The 19048-nt window shown below is 41.3% G+C and overlaps 1 protein-coding gene across 1 annotated transcript; it reads right to left on the reverse strand.

Annotated features, from left to right (window-relative positions):
* Positions 1-1727: 1727 nt before the first annotated feature.
* On the reverse strand, positions 1728-17974 carry slc17a9b (solute carrier family 17 member 9b). The gene is made up of 13 exons (XM_050065407.1): positions 17358-17974; positions 14795-14992; positions 14154-14293; positions 12583-12682; positions 12159-12289; positions 11952-12048; positions 11125-11221; positions 10155-10242; positions 10025-10059; positions 9774-9889; positions 5831-5886; positions 5661-5690; positions 1728-5285 (listed from the first exon to the last, which is right to left on the reverse strand). Exons 1-13 carry the CDS (start codon positions 17489-17491, stop codon positions 5107-5109), a joined length of 1401 nt encoding a protein of 466 aa, XP_049921364.1. The 5' UTR covers positions 17492-17974; the 3' UTR covers positions 1728-5106.
* Between the last annotated feature and the right edge of the window lie 1074 nt (positions 17975-19048).

Below are 19048 nucleotides of genomic sequence, written 5' to 3' on the forward strand. Positions count from 1 at the left end.
TTTATAATATTGTTTTTCGCCGTTTCATCACTACTACAAATGCAACTGTAGCCAGTATCTCACTACCACGGTCCTCATTCATATCCTAAGAAGCTACAAATTATATTCAGTCACAAAATAAGCCAAAAAGGCTGGAAATGAGAACAGAAGTACAGAGAGTTGTTGCATAGAGATGATACACCGTCTCATCTAGTTGCATCGGTGTGGATCGGCAGGTTTTTAGATCATTGCAGAGCGGCACATTGCAAGCAACTCATCTCGTCGCTAATCTTTGGTCTGAACAAAAACACAACAGTTCTTATTTTCAGGTGATTATGTACAAAAGGAAACATACTTATTATATTATATTCCATCTCTGCCAATATATCCCCCTAAATCCTACAAACTGAACCTTTAACAGAAATATTTCTTGGATATATTTTTGAAAAGTAGGAGAATGGTTAAAGTTCTTCTAAGTCATAAGGGATAACCCAACATTAGGCTAACAGGCGCAATGCAATTAGCACATAAAACCTGTCAATGGCCCTCAATATCACAGCCCTCTAAGGAGTGGCACACTTATAAAGCCTCCTGATCTACCACTACAAAGTCATTAATCTTTCCCACACAATGACCAGTCTTAAACAGGGCCTCTATATTATTAGGTAGCCCTATATGGCAGTTTAGCTTTGCACTAATTAGCATTCAGATCAGGGACCGCAGAGGCAGCCCCTCCACCACAGAGGAAGGACATAGGATGAGATGGCGACACAGTGAAATGTCATTAACTTGATGTTAATTACTAATTAATGGGGCTATTTCATTTACATGTATCTCTGGCTCTCTGATGGGGCCTGCCTTTACTGGGTTACTCTTACCAGCTGACAAGTTGGGGGAGGGTTTATCTCCCCTCTCCTCTACACTCACCCTCACAGTGTTTCATCTCTGCTAATTAAATAGTGGGCCACTCATCATGATTATGTCTGCTTTTACAACACCATTTTCCGTCAGCGAGAGCACTCCAATAAGTGACTGACCACCTCTTTAGCGCCGTGGCTGTTTTTGTATGAACTATACATCAAAAGCCAAATTCTCTGCCAACTCCACTCCACTCTGCTGACTTCTATCTGACTTGTTACTTTCACTCACTTGTGACCCCCTCCCTTTCTTTTCATTGCCACGCGGCAGCCACAAGCCACCCGTCTCCATGGCAACCTGAGCCGTTCGGTCCCATGAGAAGGGAGTGGGTTGGGTTGACTAGCGTCTGGCCATTCGCACGTGGGCAGTGCCAGCTAGCCAACATGGCACACAGCATCCTGCCATATGGTGCCACCACATACGTCCTGCTAGCCCCGGACTTGGGGATCTGGGCCTGTAGTGAGCCGCTGGTGTGAACAGGACAGACCTGCACTAGACTGTTCAGCAGCTGATCCATATGCAGAATTGGCTGCTGATGTACAGACAAATGTCTCAGCTTCATAGTGGCAAAACCTTCCTCAGTCTTTATCTGTTTGTGTACACAGGTGTATGAAATTAATCTTTCATATAATCATGAATATTCATTATAAGTCATATTAATGAAAACTTTCTTTTACCATGGTAGAATGGAGGCCTTCTATGTAGCTTAAAGTATTCAGAGACTAGATGGCACCATGTGCTCTCCTCATTGCCGATACTATGCTGCCTCTCTGTGGCACCACAGAGGAAAGACACACAGACAGTGGAGCACACTGACACAACTCACCACTGCTGACAAAATATATTTTTATTCAAAGTTAATATATGCTTTTAAATACAACACATCTTAAAAGCATCAGAATACTGCATTTTCTTGAATGGTTGTATTCTTCTTTTTTTTTTATCATACATATCTTACACGTTGTTATCAAAAAGGATTTGTCAGAAGGCTTTCAGGAACCTACAGTGAGATATGTTGGTGAACAGAACTCGAGTCATTTCACATGTCATTTCACATGTTTACATTTTGCAGGATGTCAGCACAGTAAACAGAAAAAAAGGGGACAAGCAGTGAAGGCAGTTGTAAAGAGTGCACATCTGCTGAGGCGAGTAAAACATCTGAGGAATGTGGGGCATTTGGTTTTAAAAAAGAAATGTTGAAGGCTGAGTATTTTGTACCATGTAATTAAATGGTGTATCTTAAAGGTCAAGGCATACAATTCGAGTATGATCACTATAAACCATAGTGAAGGTACCGAATCAGAGCGACATTTGCCGCGGATATCCGATTTCAATCAGATATCAAAATAAATTAGTCTAAACAGAATCTTTACTCTGAAATAGGGCTGGGCAAAATATAGATATTATATCGATATTGTGATATGAGGCTAGATAGCGTAACATCTCAAGTGTCTTATCCTGGTTTTAAAGGCTGCATTACAGTAAAGTGATGTCATTTTCTGAACTTATAAAGCTGTTCTAGCTGTTATATTATTTACCTACTGGTGATTATTTAGCAAAATCTCATTGCGTAAATATTCTGTAAAAGCACCAACAGTCAACCCTAAAATATCATCACAATATCGATATCAAGGTATTTGGTCAAATATATAGTGAAGTTTATTTTTCTCCGCATCGCCCGGCCCTATTCGGAAGGTTTGAATAAACCCTGTTAATTTCTTATACCCAAATTTTTGTAACCACTGACCAAGACAATGTAAGAAACATACCGGACATTTCAGAAATGTAATCTACACCGACAAAATATTCAGCCAAAGGATACACTTCCCAGTGTTTACAGAAAACATCAATGTAAACGTATGTGAACAACAATGACGAGTCGCACAGAAGCAACACAACTCCTACGAAGAAGGCAAAAATGTAGCGATGTACAATAGTCAATAAATCTTCTCTCATTGCTTAAATCAGGCACAAAATAATAAATGCATAGATTTAAAAGGTACGCGTGTCAAGTAAGCATTGAGATTGAAAATGAAATCTTAAGACTGAGCTAAAGCTAAATGCTACAATCTCTTCAACATTCAGCCAGAGCTATGCAGCTTGCTTTACGTTGCTACATACTTTACAGTTACAGCAATACGCCAAATCTTCTCCTGATTTCGAGTCCCCCCCCACCTGCCACCACAACATTCATCGTGTCAGTTTAACTTTGCCTTCATGAGACAGAATGGACAGACACTAGCTCTGACACCACCGTGACAGGTGAATGGACGACCATCCTGCGCTAACTATCTCCCTCTAAAATACTGACTCACTTCCTGTCCAACGTCTAGGTAACAATCATAAGTTAAGTGCAACGATAAAGGTGGATGATTTAATGCAAAAAAGTTAGAGATCAAGTTTTCACCAAAATGATAATATGGACCAAAGTGCAGGTCAGAAAAGAAAATAAGTGAGGAAACTAGACAAGCACACAAGTCTATTAAAGGGAATCTTCGGTATGTTTTTACCTGGACCTCATATTTCCATGTTTTTGTGTCTGAGTGACTGATGAAGATAATTTTTGAAACTGGTTCAGTATTGAGAGAGCCGCCTGCAATGTAATACCAACAGGCAATTGTCCACCATCAATTTACGTCTATTAGAAGTGCTTGTTTTTGTCACTGACAGGCTCAGATTGTTATTAGAAGTGTCTGACAACACTGAGGAAAAGACCCAACAGTTCAAGGAGAAGTCTCGCTCTGAAATCCTGCGGGAGGTGACTTGTTGCAGTACAAACAATGGTGGAAACTATAGCTTAATGTTATCTAAAAGATTTTCAACATGATGGGTATGTAATGGATTTCAATGATGTGGGAAAGTGCGAGATTTCAGAACGAGACTTCTCTTTGAGCGAGACTTTGTAACAATATCAAACATCTGAGCCTATCAGTGGCAAAAACAAGCACTTTTAGTGGTTGTAAATAGATGGCGCACAAATGCCCACAGGGATAATAGTGCAGCTTGCTTCACTGCTGCGGCTGTAGCTGTCTTTGCTTAATACTGGACCAGCTTTAAAAACTGTCACTTAGAAAAAAAGCACAGGTGAACGGGGTCCAGGTTGAAAATACCAAAGTTTCCCTTTAAGGTAATTCAAACTGCATCATACTGTTGATAACTTACATAATCTTCGGTCATATTAGCTAATATATTTATTTCTCCTGTCACCTAAGTGTGAAAAAAAAATCTGAAATTGACAAAAAAAAAATCAGAAAGCCATATAAATACATAAGTTCTTAAAATAATTAAGTGAGGTATTTCTATTACATGCAACCACATAGAAAGAAAAAAAATATATTACCTTTGGTCTTACTCAAAACATATTCTTTGAGACAACAAACAGGGAGAATACACTCCATCAAGGCTGTGTTGCTGTTCAGCTCCCCATGACCCCTTTCACCCCCTCCGACTGTAACAATAAGATGGGCTTGTAACCATGGAGACGGGGGACTATAAACGGTAGATCGTATAGGACATTAGAGCGCCTGCCGAGTAATTAGTGGCTGGGTAATGAGGTGTCACTCAGACAGTGATGGGTGAGTGGGGCGTACTAATAAAAGACTTCAGGTAGGAGAGGCTGGACTCTCCCCACGTCACCCACGTGCGCCCACACCGCCTCCCCCACCCCTGCAGGGTAAGAACACACCACCTTGGTCTGTCACAGCTGTCAAAAAGCTCCTGAGACTAATACATCCATCACTCTCATGTATGATAACACATGAATTACAATTTCCATCTCGTTCCAAGTAACACATTCTGTAACAAATGATGAGCGTGAACAGCAGCCCGGCGCCTGTTTAACCACCGCGTGCTGCACAAGCTGGGACCTGGAGGTAGTGTAGACTCTTGTCATTCCCATTCCACCCTGAACTAACGGAGCATCCTCTAACACAGCTGTGTTTTTCTAGGGATTTGACGCTCTAGCTCCACAAGATTTTTCAGTTACAGTGTGCAGGCTGTGCTGTGTGCTTTTCAGTAACGGCTGCAGTACTCCTTCAACCAGACACAGAGCCAGTCAAAGTTTCCCACATTATATGTGGGCTTTATCCGTGTGCCACTTGCCATCCATTGGCTGGTTTTCCAATGTGGGTAATGTCCTAGCTGCTGGTTGCCCAAGGTCGTATCTCCCTTGAGGGGTTAGCACGCTAGTCCCTCTGATGGCGTGATGATTTAGATGTGGATGTTGTGGTGGCGGATTTTACTGGAGTCAATGTCGACCCGGCGGGCCTCAGCAAAGGCCAGGAAGGTGCAGAGGCCCAGCAGGTTGACTGTGGTAATAAGGGCAAACACGGATGCCCACGAGCCTGTGGCCTCAATGAGATATCCCGAGAAATACACCAGGAGGACCCCTGCACAGGAACACACACACCGTTAATAGTACATTATCACAAAGCTTTAAACAGAGCTCTCAGTATCTTCCATGTGACTGTTCAGTTTTTCCGCAGAGAAAATGTCACAGTCCATTACACATCCCTCACAGGACCACAAACTGTCATCCTCTGTTCCCTGTATTATTCATCTGACACACACCGCCATTATGCTCCCTTGATGAAATATGCATGGCACATAGGCGCCAGTGTGACTGACAGCAGACACACCAGCTCAAAGTTTGAATTTTAAGAAGGCGATGAATTATTTCACTTCATGGATTGGTGCAATTTAGCAACTGCTGGTGAAAGATTCATCACAAGTATTTTGTTCCCGACGTCCTGCCTGAAACTCACCTAAGAAAGCACCACATGTATTCATAACACCTGTAAAAGAAATGCAGATACACAGATGTAAAATTCAAGACTTTATCAAAATTGCAGCTGTGGTTTAAAAAAATGATCACATGAAATGTTTGGTATGAATGAAAATTTCATAAAAATTCTGGAAATGCTTTTTAACTTACCAAATAAAGCTCCGGCACAGGACGGAGCAAGATCTTGAACATTTACAGATACGCCGCTGTAAGAGTAATACATTTCATTAGCCATTTCATCAGCCATAAATTGACTCCGAATTGCATCAGTGTAATACCAATAATCGGCCTGACAAATCTCAGCCACAAAATGATTAGAAGCAGAGGAGGAAATATCTGTGTTCAGGGAAATGTATCATAGACAGTTTGTATTCTGCTCCCAGCCTGCTATCAGACTGCATCTATATTGTGAATGAAACCAATCCATTTTATGTCTTTACAAAGTAAGCTAAAAAAAAAGGGGTTATATTTAGGGCTGGGTATCACTACTTGATACCTTTAACCCAGTACCGAGTCGTATTGAAACTTCTCCAGTCAAACAAACCCTGCATTCGATCCTGTTTGTGCCCAGATCAAGGACAAAAGACTATTTGTAATGTTTTGCTCGTAGCCAATCACCTCAAGCGTTCTTTGAGTTAATGTGGCATGTGATTGGCTGATTGGCCCACTACCGCAGCAGCTACAACCCATGGAGTCTGTTGTGGGTTGAGGCTGAGCTTGGTCTATTTGACAAAGTTGTTTGTACAGTTATTCAATATACACTCATCAGCCACTTTATTAGGTACACCTTGCTAGTACCAGGTTGGACCCCTTTTACCTTCAGAACTGCCTTAATTCTTGTTGGCATAGATTCAACGAGGTGCTGGAAACATTCCTCAGAGATTTTGGTCCATATTGACATGATAGCATCACACAGTTGCTGCAGATTTGTCGCACATCCATGATGTGAGTCTCCCATTCCACCACATCCCAAAGGTGCTCTATTGGATTGAGATCTGGTGACTGTGGAGGCCATTGGAGTACAATGAACTCATCGTCATGTTCAAGAAACCAGTTTGAGATGATCTGAGCTTTGTGACATGGTGCGTTATCCTGCTGGAAGTAGCCATCAGAAGATGGGTACACTGTGGTCATAAAGGGATGGACACGGTCAGCAACAATACTCAGGTAGGCTGTGGTGTTTAAACCATGCTCAGTTGGTACTAAGGGGCCCAAAGTGTGCCAAGAAAATATCCCCCACACCATTACACCACCACCAGCAGCCTGAACCGTTGATACAAGGCAGGATGGATCCATGCTTTCATGTTGTTTACACCAAATTCTGACCCTACCATCTGAATGTGGCAGCAGAAATCCAGACTCATCAGACCAGGCAACGTTTTTCCAATCTTCTATTGTCCAGTTTTGGTGAGCCTGTGTGAACTGTAGCCTCAGTTTCCTGTTGTTAGCTGACAGGAGTGGCACCTGGTGTGGTCTTCTGCTGCTGTAGCCCATCTGCTTCAAGGTTTGACGTGTTGTTGGTTCAGAGATGGTCTTCTGCAGACCTTGGTTGTAATTGTCTCTTTCTATCAGACCATCCTCTGTAAACCCTAGAGATGGTTGTGTGTGAAAATCCCAGTTGATCAGCAGTTTCTGACAGACCAGCCCGTCTGGTGCCAACAACCATGCCACATTCAGAGTCACTTAAATCACCTTTCTTCCTCATTCTGATGCTCAGTTTGAACTTCAGCAGGTTGTCTTCACCATGTCTACATGCCTAAATGTAGAGTTGATTAGCTATTTGTGTTAACGAGCAGTTGAACGGGTGTACCTAATAAAATGGCTGGTGAGTATATATTTTAATAATCTGAACACTTTTACAATATATTCTTGTAAAAACCATTTGGATGGGGAGGAGTGGTGGTGGCATTTTATGCAACTGAATAATTTCATTCACATATGGGTATTGAGTAAAGTAGAAAAAATGTATCAGATGAGGTACTCTTGGTATTGGTATCACTTTATGGGTACTGGTTTTGGTTTTGGTTTTGGTATTGGTATTGGAATTTTTCAAACAATATCCAGTCGGAGTGATGTTACTGTGGATCTGGAGGGACTCCACAAATGTGAAATAAAATCTACATTTGGTAGCATTTATTAGTATGACTTTTTAACATCAGAGAAGTAAATGAAGTACAAAAAACATCCATATTGAATTAGAAATTAACTAATAAGACAATTAAAAATATTGGGCCACTCTTCAATCGACAGTATAAGCACCAAACAGGAAAAACACGACCAACCACACAGCTGACGCTTCCCCATACTTGTGGTCACATTTCGTCATCGTTTGGTTGTGTCTCAGTAACAAAACACCCAAGATTATTCACCCATCCTTTCTTTGTATGAAACTGTGTTTTTGTTTTGTAAAGTGAAGCACATATACTCACAGTTTAAAAGTATGTTGTCTTATTATAAACAGGAGTCTGTGTCTTTTTACAAACTCTCACACAACTTGTGCAGTATAATCCAAGTCACATGTATCCAGTTGTCTGTTCAGTACTTCTCAAACAGACAGCCCTTTCAGACAGTGAATGAAATTTACCTAATGAAACTTATCTAAATGCTCTTCAAAGCCAGACTCCACTTACATAAACAGTAATTTTACTCCCTGAACTTGGGAACTGCTGGTCCACCACTGCCTTGACTTTAGTGTTTTAAAGGCTTAGTTTTTAAGGATTCACCAAAGTCACACAATAACACAAACAAACTGATCCAAACAGCGGCAGACCAGCAGCTTTATTGTTCAATGAAGTAAAATGACTGTTTGTCAATGGAGTCTGGAGTTGTGTGAGAGTTTGTAGTCTAGTGTTTTGATATAGTTTTGCTGTTGTTAAATGCAGCTGTCTATGACTTCAGTTCATTAAGAAAGAAGTAACTGATATACAAATGGTCATCTGGGTGGCGAAGTATTCCTTTAATCTGCACTTGAATATAGTCCACAACAAATGTACTATTTACCTCCATTTGAGTAATGATTTCTAAAAACTTTCTGGATATGAAAGTCTCATTAAAAATGACAGTTAATATCAGTGACCCATTTTTAGCAGCCATGACCTTTTAAAGAATAATACATTTGGCAATTTTCCTTATGTGGTTAGATTAAGTCTGCAAAACACAGAGACATTCAGTGAATCAGAGGCGCTTGGTGGGTCAAACAGCAGACCAAAGTTTCTAACTGCAGGCCTAATATAAGCTGAGATGCTGCCAATTCTACCCTAGTTAAGCTCAGTGGAGCCTGGGACACACTTCGCGGTGGGAGGTGGTGGAATATTTTGCACTCTTGAGGAATAATTCACCCTCTCATATGACCATTTGTATGTCAATTACTCACCCCATGTTACAATGAATATGGAGGCGTACAGTAAACATTCTTGATGAATTGGAGTCATAGGGGTCTGCGATTAACAACAGCAAAACTATATTAAAACATCTGTTTACAAACTCTAACAGAACTCGTGCTGTTTAACCCAAGTCTCATTTACCATGTCATATGCTCAGTACTTCCCAAACACAAACATTTCTGCATAAAAAGTCTTGGCACAGATGAGTAGTGCACCTGCGATTTTTATGCAGAAGTGTTTTATATAGTAAATTTTTTGCGAGTATTGAGCATCTGCCTGGGTAAATGAGACTTGGATTATACTGCATGAGTTGCGTCAGAGCTTATAAACTGATATAGTTGTGCTGTTGTTACACACAGACCTCTGTGACTCCTGTTCACCAAGAATTTTCTCAGTTTCTGACTTCTTTGTTCACCTGAGGCATGCACAAGAAAAAATAGCTTTAACCACCTTTCTTGACGAATTCAGCATGAAACAGAGTGAGTAACTGATATACAATTTGGGGTTAAGTATTCCTTTGATGTCTCAGAGGCTGCTAAGTGCTGCAGTACTTACAGCACTGGAAATGAATGTAATGGTTTTAAAATGGTTTCAAGGCAGCAATACAAAACACAAAAACAAGCCTTGGGCAACACCACATTTAAATCTAATAAAAGGTGCTGGTTTCAGGGTGAGAGATAACAGTGTACGGATATTCTAGGTGCCAGTACCTGTGACTGAAGGTGGTGAGGCCCATGGTGGCAGACACAAATGCTACAGCCCAGGGAAAGGTGGTGTTGCCACACAGAAGAAGGGTAAACACACTGGACACACCCATGGAGAAAAACTAAGGAACAAGTGCACACAAAGACAAATCAAATACAATGTTACACAGTTCATTATGTTGGAGTATAAAGAGACATTCATACAGTTAACAAATAGCATACACATGCACTAAAAAGGCAACTGTCAAATATCGTACCTGCATCAACTTCCTCACAGAGGCTGTATCAAAGCCTGTGGGGAACAGGAGAGAGATAAGAACAGGCAATTACACAGCTGCATTGTCACTAAAAAGAATTCTGATATCAGCTCATCATCAGTCGCCCTACCTTGACTGATGAGGTGGTCAGATAAGCAGCCACTGAAGAGGGAGGACGGGATGGCCACCAACCACGGAATGACATTAAACACCCAACCCTGGAGAGACAACATATTTTCTTTGGTACAGACATCATCAGACATCTCCTTCTTCTAATAACATTCCCATGAGCCCCAGCTGTACTTTGTGTTCAGTGCTCATTAGTAAATGTTAGCATGCAAACAGGCCAAACTAAGATGGTGAACATGGTTAACGTCATACGTGATTACAACCCAATCACAAGAAAAAATGGCATTGTACGTTTCTGCAAACCACGAAATTTGCACATTACAATGTGGCAGATGTAGCGGATACTTTAAAATGTATCACAGCATTTCAACAACACTGTGGTTAATGTGTGGTTATGTTTAGGCACAAACACTACTTGGTTATGGTTAGGAAAAGATCATGCTTTGGCTTAAAATACCAAATTTGAGGGCACAAACCCCGCTGGAAAGGCAGTCACGTCTCGGTAAAAAACAACCACTTTTTGTGGCATTAGTCGCGCTTGAAACACGGCAATGACTTGTTAAAAAAAAACCTGTTTTGTTGTTTGTTGGACTTGTTGGACAGCGTGGCAGGCATCTCACCTAGATGTCAGGCATCCACCATCCACTCCACCTCCCGATGACAAAGCCCGCTCATATAGGCCTTCTACGTCACTTCAGAAATTATGATATGGTACGTACGAAAGTGCAAAAGAAATGTATCTGGTATCCAGAGACGTACAATGCCATCATTCTCTTCTGGTGACTGCGCTGCTGATTGACGTAAGCAATAGCTGTTAGCTGTTGTTAGCCCAAAGCACTGCTACGCCCAAGTGCAGTCTCACAGTAGACACTTAGTCATGTTAATATGAATTCAACTCTCGTGGCTATTTACTTTACTTATTCCTATTATCCTGGGGTCAAATATGTGATCAAAAGTTCACATAAGGTTACCTTGGCATCTGGGAAAGTGTCTTTAAAGAATGTTGGCAGCCATGACAAAAGAGTGAAGAAGGTGCTCGCTGTGCAAAGGTGTGTAACGATCACAGCACTGTTCAGAATGAAGAGAGAGAAACAAACAAAATAAGCACATTGAAACTATGTTCATAAAAACTGTAGGTATACCAAAGGTTCCAGGGTGTTGTCGTTAACAAAGGCATCGTCCCATTTCTTTGAGCTCCTTCTCAAGATTTGACTGAAACCTGTGTCTGTGCCACATGTTCGTCATCTATTGTTTTCCTATATGAGTCATACTCGTGCTGAGACAAGTGGCATGTGATTGAAAGGATCAAGAGTTTGTGACTATTTTAAGCTCACAGCCATCAAACTATCATCGAACCGGTTTCTCTCAAGGTGGATCAGATACGTCAAATAAAACCACAGAGGTTCTCCCTGTCACTGGAAATGGAGCATATCAGTTGCGTTACAGTATATAAATATCCAGGCAATAGGGAGAGACTGGAAGGACACGTCAGAACTCGATAGGAGAGACATTAAAGGCAGCCAGAGACTGGGCTCGCTATTCTGAAATCTGGTACATATAAAAGCTGGATCATAGTGTACAGAAACGGTTGTATTACAGAGACCTCCTTACTAAATAATGATCTGTCAAGACTGAGATATGATTTATACATTTCTACATTCTTCCTTTTAAATTATTCTTCTAAATTTCTATGCCTACGGGCGAGGGAGCTACACAGAGTACAGAATGCACACATACACACAGAGGTTTGCACTTGCACTTACACACACTCCACACACTTCCTTTATCTTTATCTCACCAGACTGCAGGTTGTTTGAGGAGCCGTAACCAGTGTCTTTTGGACAGTTTGGACTGGGGCCCACCGCTTCCCAGGGACTCCAGGGTGATGATAGGGCCTGCAAACACAGACGAACACAGACACGTGAGCACACAAGAGGACACTGACTCCTCTTGTACAAATAAGCCGCTGCAAGATACCGTGGACACATTTAAAAGCCTCACTTGCCTTCTCCTTTGAGCAGATATTTCCACATGCAGTAGGCCCACAGGACTGAGAGGAGACCCGACACGTAGAAAACACTCTGCCAGCCGTACAGGTCCAACATGAGGGAGCCAGCCCCCCCAATCACCAGAGTGCTGGCGAGAATCAAAGGTCACAACAAGACACGACAAGTCAAAAAAACACACCCTTCTTATCGAGTAGACGCATACACTCCATGAGCTTAACTTTGAATGCAAACAAATACCAGGATGTCATAATAAAACTGTCTACACATCTGCATATAGATAATGAAATCAATATTTCATATCACAATCTGCACTGCTTTCAAATGAGCCACTCCTCTTTGCACTTGACAACAGCGATTTCCTTGGAGGAAACACTCATCTCTTTCCCACAATCCCCATTTATTGCATAACGCTTGACTCACCCCAGGTAGGAACCGCTACCCACGGTGCTCATGAGGAAGCCTCTCTCGCTTTCCACCACCTTTTGAGAGCACAGGCTCGCCAGAGAAGGGTAATGAACTCCTGAAATCAGGCCACAAAACATAATTGGTTAGCGTTTGGAAGGAATTAAAGGGAGGAATAAACAAAGCAATAAAACCAGGATTTTACCACCCTCAACACACAAGACAAACATATAAATCTGAGGGGAAATAAGGGCAGGAGTGAAGGACACAGCAAATAATTTGGCACGGGCTGAAACATAAGCACCTAGGTTTTGAAACAAGGGCGTGCTGCTAAAATGAATTTAAAGACATGTCCCTAAATGGTAGATCTGTTTAACGTACTCTTAATGTAGGCAGAGTGTTTGTTACTAACTGCTCCATTAAGCTTTCCCTTTATTTGCTTTTCACCAGCGATGCAGAGGAATGTCTGCACCTTCTTGATGGTCCACACAACGGGGTCACACGCTAACATTCTCAGAACAAAAAGGAGTGCTTGCAGTCCATGGCACAATCAATGGGATATTTAAAAACAGCAGGATCGTGCACTGAGTCCTTGTAAAGCACGAGTGACGATTCTCTCTTGACCAATCAACAGACTGATGTGTTTCTAGCTCCAACTTTTAGTATCAGATCTGTGTGCTAGCAGAGGGATTTTATTGGTACCATCCACAGCTTCTGACAATGGAAAAAAAACTGTTTAATGTGTAACAAACTTAACCGGACTGCTTGGTTGAAACGAGGCTTGAATGTCATATGGTTACTCATTCATTCATTCATTTTCTGTAGCCGCTTATGCTGTTGGTGGTCACAGGGGGGCTGGAGCCTGTCCCAGCTGACACTGGGTGAGAGGCAGGGTACACCCTGGACAGGTCACCAGACTATCACAGGGCTGACACATAGAGACAGACAACCATTCACACTCACATTCACAACTACAGCAAATTTAGAGCCACCAATTAACCTGCATGTCTCTGGACTGTGGGAGGAAGCCGGAGTACCCGGAGAAAACCCACATTGACCCCCACCCCGGGTTCGAACCAGAAACCCTCTTGCTGTGAAGAGACAATGCTATGCACTGTACCACTGTGCTGCCCATATGGTTACTCAATAAAACAAACAGTTCAATTTGTATTTATCTAAAGAGGAAATTAATGACTATTTTATTTAGATATGGTTACTCAATAAATGAATAAGTCATCCATTTATTCTTTAGATAAATACAAAAATTGGACTGCTTTTCAGTTTAAAGTGTCTTTCAACAAGACTGTCACACTGCATAAAAATTTACCATACAATGTACTTTTAGAGAAAAACAACACCACGTTCACTTGACCATGACTTTAACATGTCTATATGTGCTTTCACGTTGTCTGCCTGTATCCAGTCCCCTAGCACAGACAGCAGACTTTAAAAATAGATGAATGTATATGCCCTTTCCGGACTTTGAAAAAAAACATACACTCATTTTTCAAGGTCTGGATTATGTTTCACCTCAACAACTTACAGTAACCTCGAGATGCAATTCGTCTCATTCACACTGTCCATCTCACCTTGCAACAAGCCCATGAGGAAGCGGGCCAGTGTCATGGAGAAAATTGGCTGGGAGCAGAAGTGGGCCAGGATGGGCGTGAAGGCCGTCATCGACCCCCAGGCTGCTGCAGACAGCAGGAGGACCTTCTCACCTCCCACCCTGTGGACACAGGACACAGACATCCTGAATAATCTTTAACCTTAGAGTTGCTTTTATCAGCTAAAGGTTATGAGAGGTGGCACAACTTTGACCTCTTGGATGTCTCGTAACACTAGTAGCACTGTTTTCCCACCATAAACATTTTCTCTGTTACACTTACACAAATAAAATTACACTTTTGCTACTATTAGCTTTGGTGTGGCAGTTCTGAAGTAAATAAATTCTCTTCTGTTGATGACACTGTGTGTTTACAGAGGAAACATCTCGCTTCATTCACTGTTTTATCAGTTAACTCTGAGCAAACACAAACGGGCTGTTTGCGTCACTGCCAATAATGTCCTCATGCAAATGACAGTTGATGAGCAGGAAGCTCAAACAGGTGCCAACTGAAAACGAGCTTGACTGTCAGCATTCATCCGTGTAACACACAGGAGAGTTCAGTTCACCAGGGCCACTGTTATCTTACAACATGACTACTGTTTTAGCTCCAGTGCTCCTCACCGGTCGCTGACGTAGCCTCCGAGCACTTGGGTGAAGCAGTAGCCCCAGAAGAAGCTGCCCAGCACCATGCCGGTCTCCCTCTTGCTCCAGCTGAACTGTTCTGCCATGCTGACGGCACAGATGGGCATCGCCACACGGGCGCAGTAGAGGAGGCATGTCCCAAGCAGCAGCACCACTGTCCATACCCTCGCTACAGGCCTGCACGAGAGGGAGAACAGAATAGATTGAGCAGAGGCAACGTGTGGGGGCAAACTTTGGACTTAAAACCAGTTAGGGATGTCTTATCTAACTCTGGGAGGGAAGGCACTGCTCCAAGTTTGTCTGCACTACATCCAACATGTTTTAAAGGGGAACACCGCCATATTCAAGAAGTCCAATGATGTATTCCCTTGGATTGGGAAAGTTCAATTAATATTTGTGAACATGAAAATGTACCCATACAAAATCACAATGACATAACAGCAATCACTATGCTAATTTTATGAACTCTGTTGCTTTGCTATCACCTTTTATAAACCAAATCTACCAGCACGGACGATAACCAAAGTACTGTTGTGGACAGGGCTGCAGCTAAATGTATTTCAGACACCTATAAAACAATCATTATTAGTGTAAGTGTACACTATGTTTGAATATTTGCTCCACTTTAACTTACACACTAACCAACTGAGGCCGCAGTAACCCAGCATCTCAAGTGCTCTGCTGAGTAACATTACTGTTTCTGTTAAAGGAGTTTGGTGGCTTTGATATAACAGCTGAAATAAACTGATATATATATATATTTTTAGGTGGTCCATTTTTAGGTAGCTTAAATCTAGGAGTGGAGGAAGAAATTAATACAGAATAGTATTGCAATATTTTTGTGTTGCAATATCGTATCGTGACACAGTGCCAAGTATCGATTTTTTTAATAATGTAACTTATGAATATGACAAATACAAAGTACATTTTAAGTAGCCAACTAGAACAATATAATCAATTGGTTTTTCAGTCCACTAGATACATTTTGCTGCTACAAAAAAAGTGAGACTAAAAACTTTATTGTATTGGATAAAACAGATGTTGACAAAGTTTTTCTTTGGGGAACATAATTTACAGCTGAAATAAGCTAATAAATCCCAATAATTTTATTGCAATACTCAGCATATCGCAACATATTTAAAAATCGCAATAATATTGTATCGTGGATCCTCTGGTGATTCCCATGACTACTTAAAACCAGCCAATTGAGGCAGTGTTTGCTAAGAGTCATATGATTTTATGTATGCGACACATAGATTTTCTACCCTGAAGTCATTGTAAACTATCCTTGTGATTCAGTCTGTACTCAGAACTTTCCCTAAGGTGCCCTTGACGTCATCTACAACATATATCACCATTCATTGTCTATGGAGCAGCTCCAGACTAAATACTAGGGGTGGGAATCACCAGAGGATCCACAATATGATATTATCACAATATCTGAATCACGATACAATATTATTGAGATTTTAAACATGTTGTGATATGCTAAGTATTGCGACAACACATATTGCGATATACTGGGGTTTATTACCTTTTTCTGCTGTAAATTATGTCCCCAAAGGAAAACATTGCCAACATCTGTTCAGACATTTTTTTTGCAGCAGCAGCAAAATGTATTTATTTATTATTCTAGCAGGATACCTGATGTTTAATTTGTATTTGTGATATAATAATTTATGTAATTAAAAAAAGCAATACTTGGCACTGTGTGACGATACGATACTGCCACACAAAAATAGCATGATACTGTGCTGTATCGATTTCTTCCCCCACCCCTTCAAGATTATAGGCTATTGTTGACATTTCACTCTGATGACAAATAACATTTCCACAGATAATTATCATAACCATTTTATCTCATATAATATGAAGGAGGCTACTTCATTGTTAGGGTTAGTGAAGCCACACAACCAAAAGAAGTGTAAGTTGACCCTACTCCATACCCTATGACATCACAAACTTAAGGTTTAGCACTCTAGTTTTTGGATTTGTTAAAGTGTTGTTCATGTTTAACAATATTTTTGGACTGTCTTTGGCCACAGAAGTAACATGTATGAATTTATGAAAATGGGCTTAGTTTCCCTTTAAAGTCTCTTCTATCTCCATTTAACTTAAATTCATACATGTGTCAGCTATAATTTGGGGGATTTCATGTGCTCAAATTCGAGGAAATGACTTTAAGAGGATGGAGCCAAAACAATATGGTGACTACTTCCTACTTCTGGAGCCATTTGATCTATGTGGCACTGCCACTACATCTTAAGAGTATTGCAATATGAAGCGCCATAGTTGATACGTGTCATTTTACCCCCAGATGTTGAAGTGCGTTAATTGCAAAATGGCTCTATTACTGATAGAGGAACATAGAAGGTTACAGAGGAAAGAGTTGCTCAAAAAGTATCGATATTGATTTGGATTAATCACATTTCTCTGGGGACATTAGTTAGCCTGCTAAGTAGCTAAGACGTTGGTGATTAAAGAGGAAAGAAAAAGAGAAGCAGCACTGTTGAATGTGTCTCTGCTGGGATTAAAGCCTTACCTTGACCAGTTGGTGTTGTGTTCAGGCCACTTCTTGTGACACCCAGCAGCTCCGATCTTGTCAGACGGATGGTTTTCCTTGTGACAGACCAAATCTGGACTATAGTTCTTGCCATATTTTTGAATAACTGCCATTCAACAGCGAGTTACCAGCAGCCTCCTCTCAACCGCCTCGGCTGTTTACTTTCGATGTGTTTCCGGTCGATCAGTCAGAGAAAAGTAGACAGAAATCAGACCTTATCATAAAGTGTGTGCGCAATCATATCTCTACGCGTAACTCTGGTCCATAACCTGTGCGGCTGAGCTGACGGGAACACAGCAGGCGATGGTCACGGAACTGAGCTGGAGGAGGGAGTCTGTTTTTCCTGATGCCCTAGGAGGAGTAATCCACGTGTCAGTTTTTCTCCCCACAGTCTCCTCCTGCTGCCGGCCACGCAGTTCTTCTTTTGATCGGTAGGGTTAATCTGGAAGTGTTTTCTCTTTAGTATTCCCCAAAACCGGTTTCAACTGTCTTTCCTTGCCGATTCCGTATCATCCAATACGCCAGAGAGACGCCTCTGGCTCTGGCTCCGGTCCCTCTCCAGTCATGACGGTGCAATATAGAAATGTTACTGTGTCGTCTATGGGAGCATCGCCCGAGCACCAGGATGTAGTCTCCTCCTGACCCGTCCTTGCCGGATGGAGACGTGATGGTGCCCGTGCTGAGGAGCTGCTGTGTGGAGCACAGATATGCGCAGTGTGCCTACAAGGTTGTTTAAATGGTCCGTCTGCCCCTGGCAGTGTAAGATAGCAGGCAGTCGTTATATAAGACTCTGCATTTAGCACAACTTTTAGCTGCTCCATACAGGGTGGATGGTGCTGGAGGAAGTACTCACATCCTTTACTCAAGTTATACATGTGATACACAGTGATGGGGGAAGTCCTGCATGTAAAAGTCCTGCATTCAAAATCTTACTCAAGTAATACAAAAGTATTTGCATCAAAATAAAGTAAAGTAAAAGTAGGCTACACATTATGCAGAATTGCCCATTCAGAATCATATATTATTAGATTAGTGATGTGATGTGTGCGTCACTTCAATGTTGCTGGTAAAGGTGGGGCTTATTTATATTACTTATTATACTTCTGGGTAGCTTAAATTTTAATACTATTTTAATTCATTAATTGATTTATATTTTGTATTAATCTAAATCTGCAAATCTGCGAAAATACTGTACTTGCCTCCAAAATGTAGTGGAGTAGAAGTATAAAGTAGTACAAAGTGGAAAGTACTAAAAATACTGTACTTTCAACCTCCTCTGAAACATATTATGAGCTATAATGGAAAACACAAAAACAAGTTGAGCAAAGCATACTAAATTCTACAAGGCAAACAAGGAAATACAACCAATATCATGAGGAAAAAAGGGAAGAGGAGTTGGAAATATAAATAACAGATACAAAATGGGAACAGATGTTCACTGAAATTCACAAAACTATCAGTTCCTTATTTTTGAGGGAATTTGCTTGGAGGATAAACATGAGTTACTCCTTGATCCCAGACATTATCTCAAAATAGAAGAGCTCAAGCTCAATGCTTGAGGAGCTGTGGAGAAGACCATGCTAACTATTTACATATTTTCTACTCGTGTAAACTATTAAATACATATTGGTTCAAAGTATTTACATTGATGCAGAGCACATCAGTTTGGG

Source organism: Epinephelus moara, chromosome 16, assembly GCF_006386435.1.
Source record: "Epinephelus moara isolate mb chromosome 16, YSFRI_EMoa_1.0, whole genome shotgun sequence".
In the NCBI taxonomy this organism is placed as follows: Eukaryota; Metazoa; Chordata; class Actinopteri; order Perciformes; family Serranidae; genus Epinephelus; species Epinephelus moara.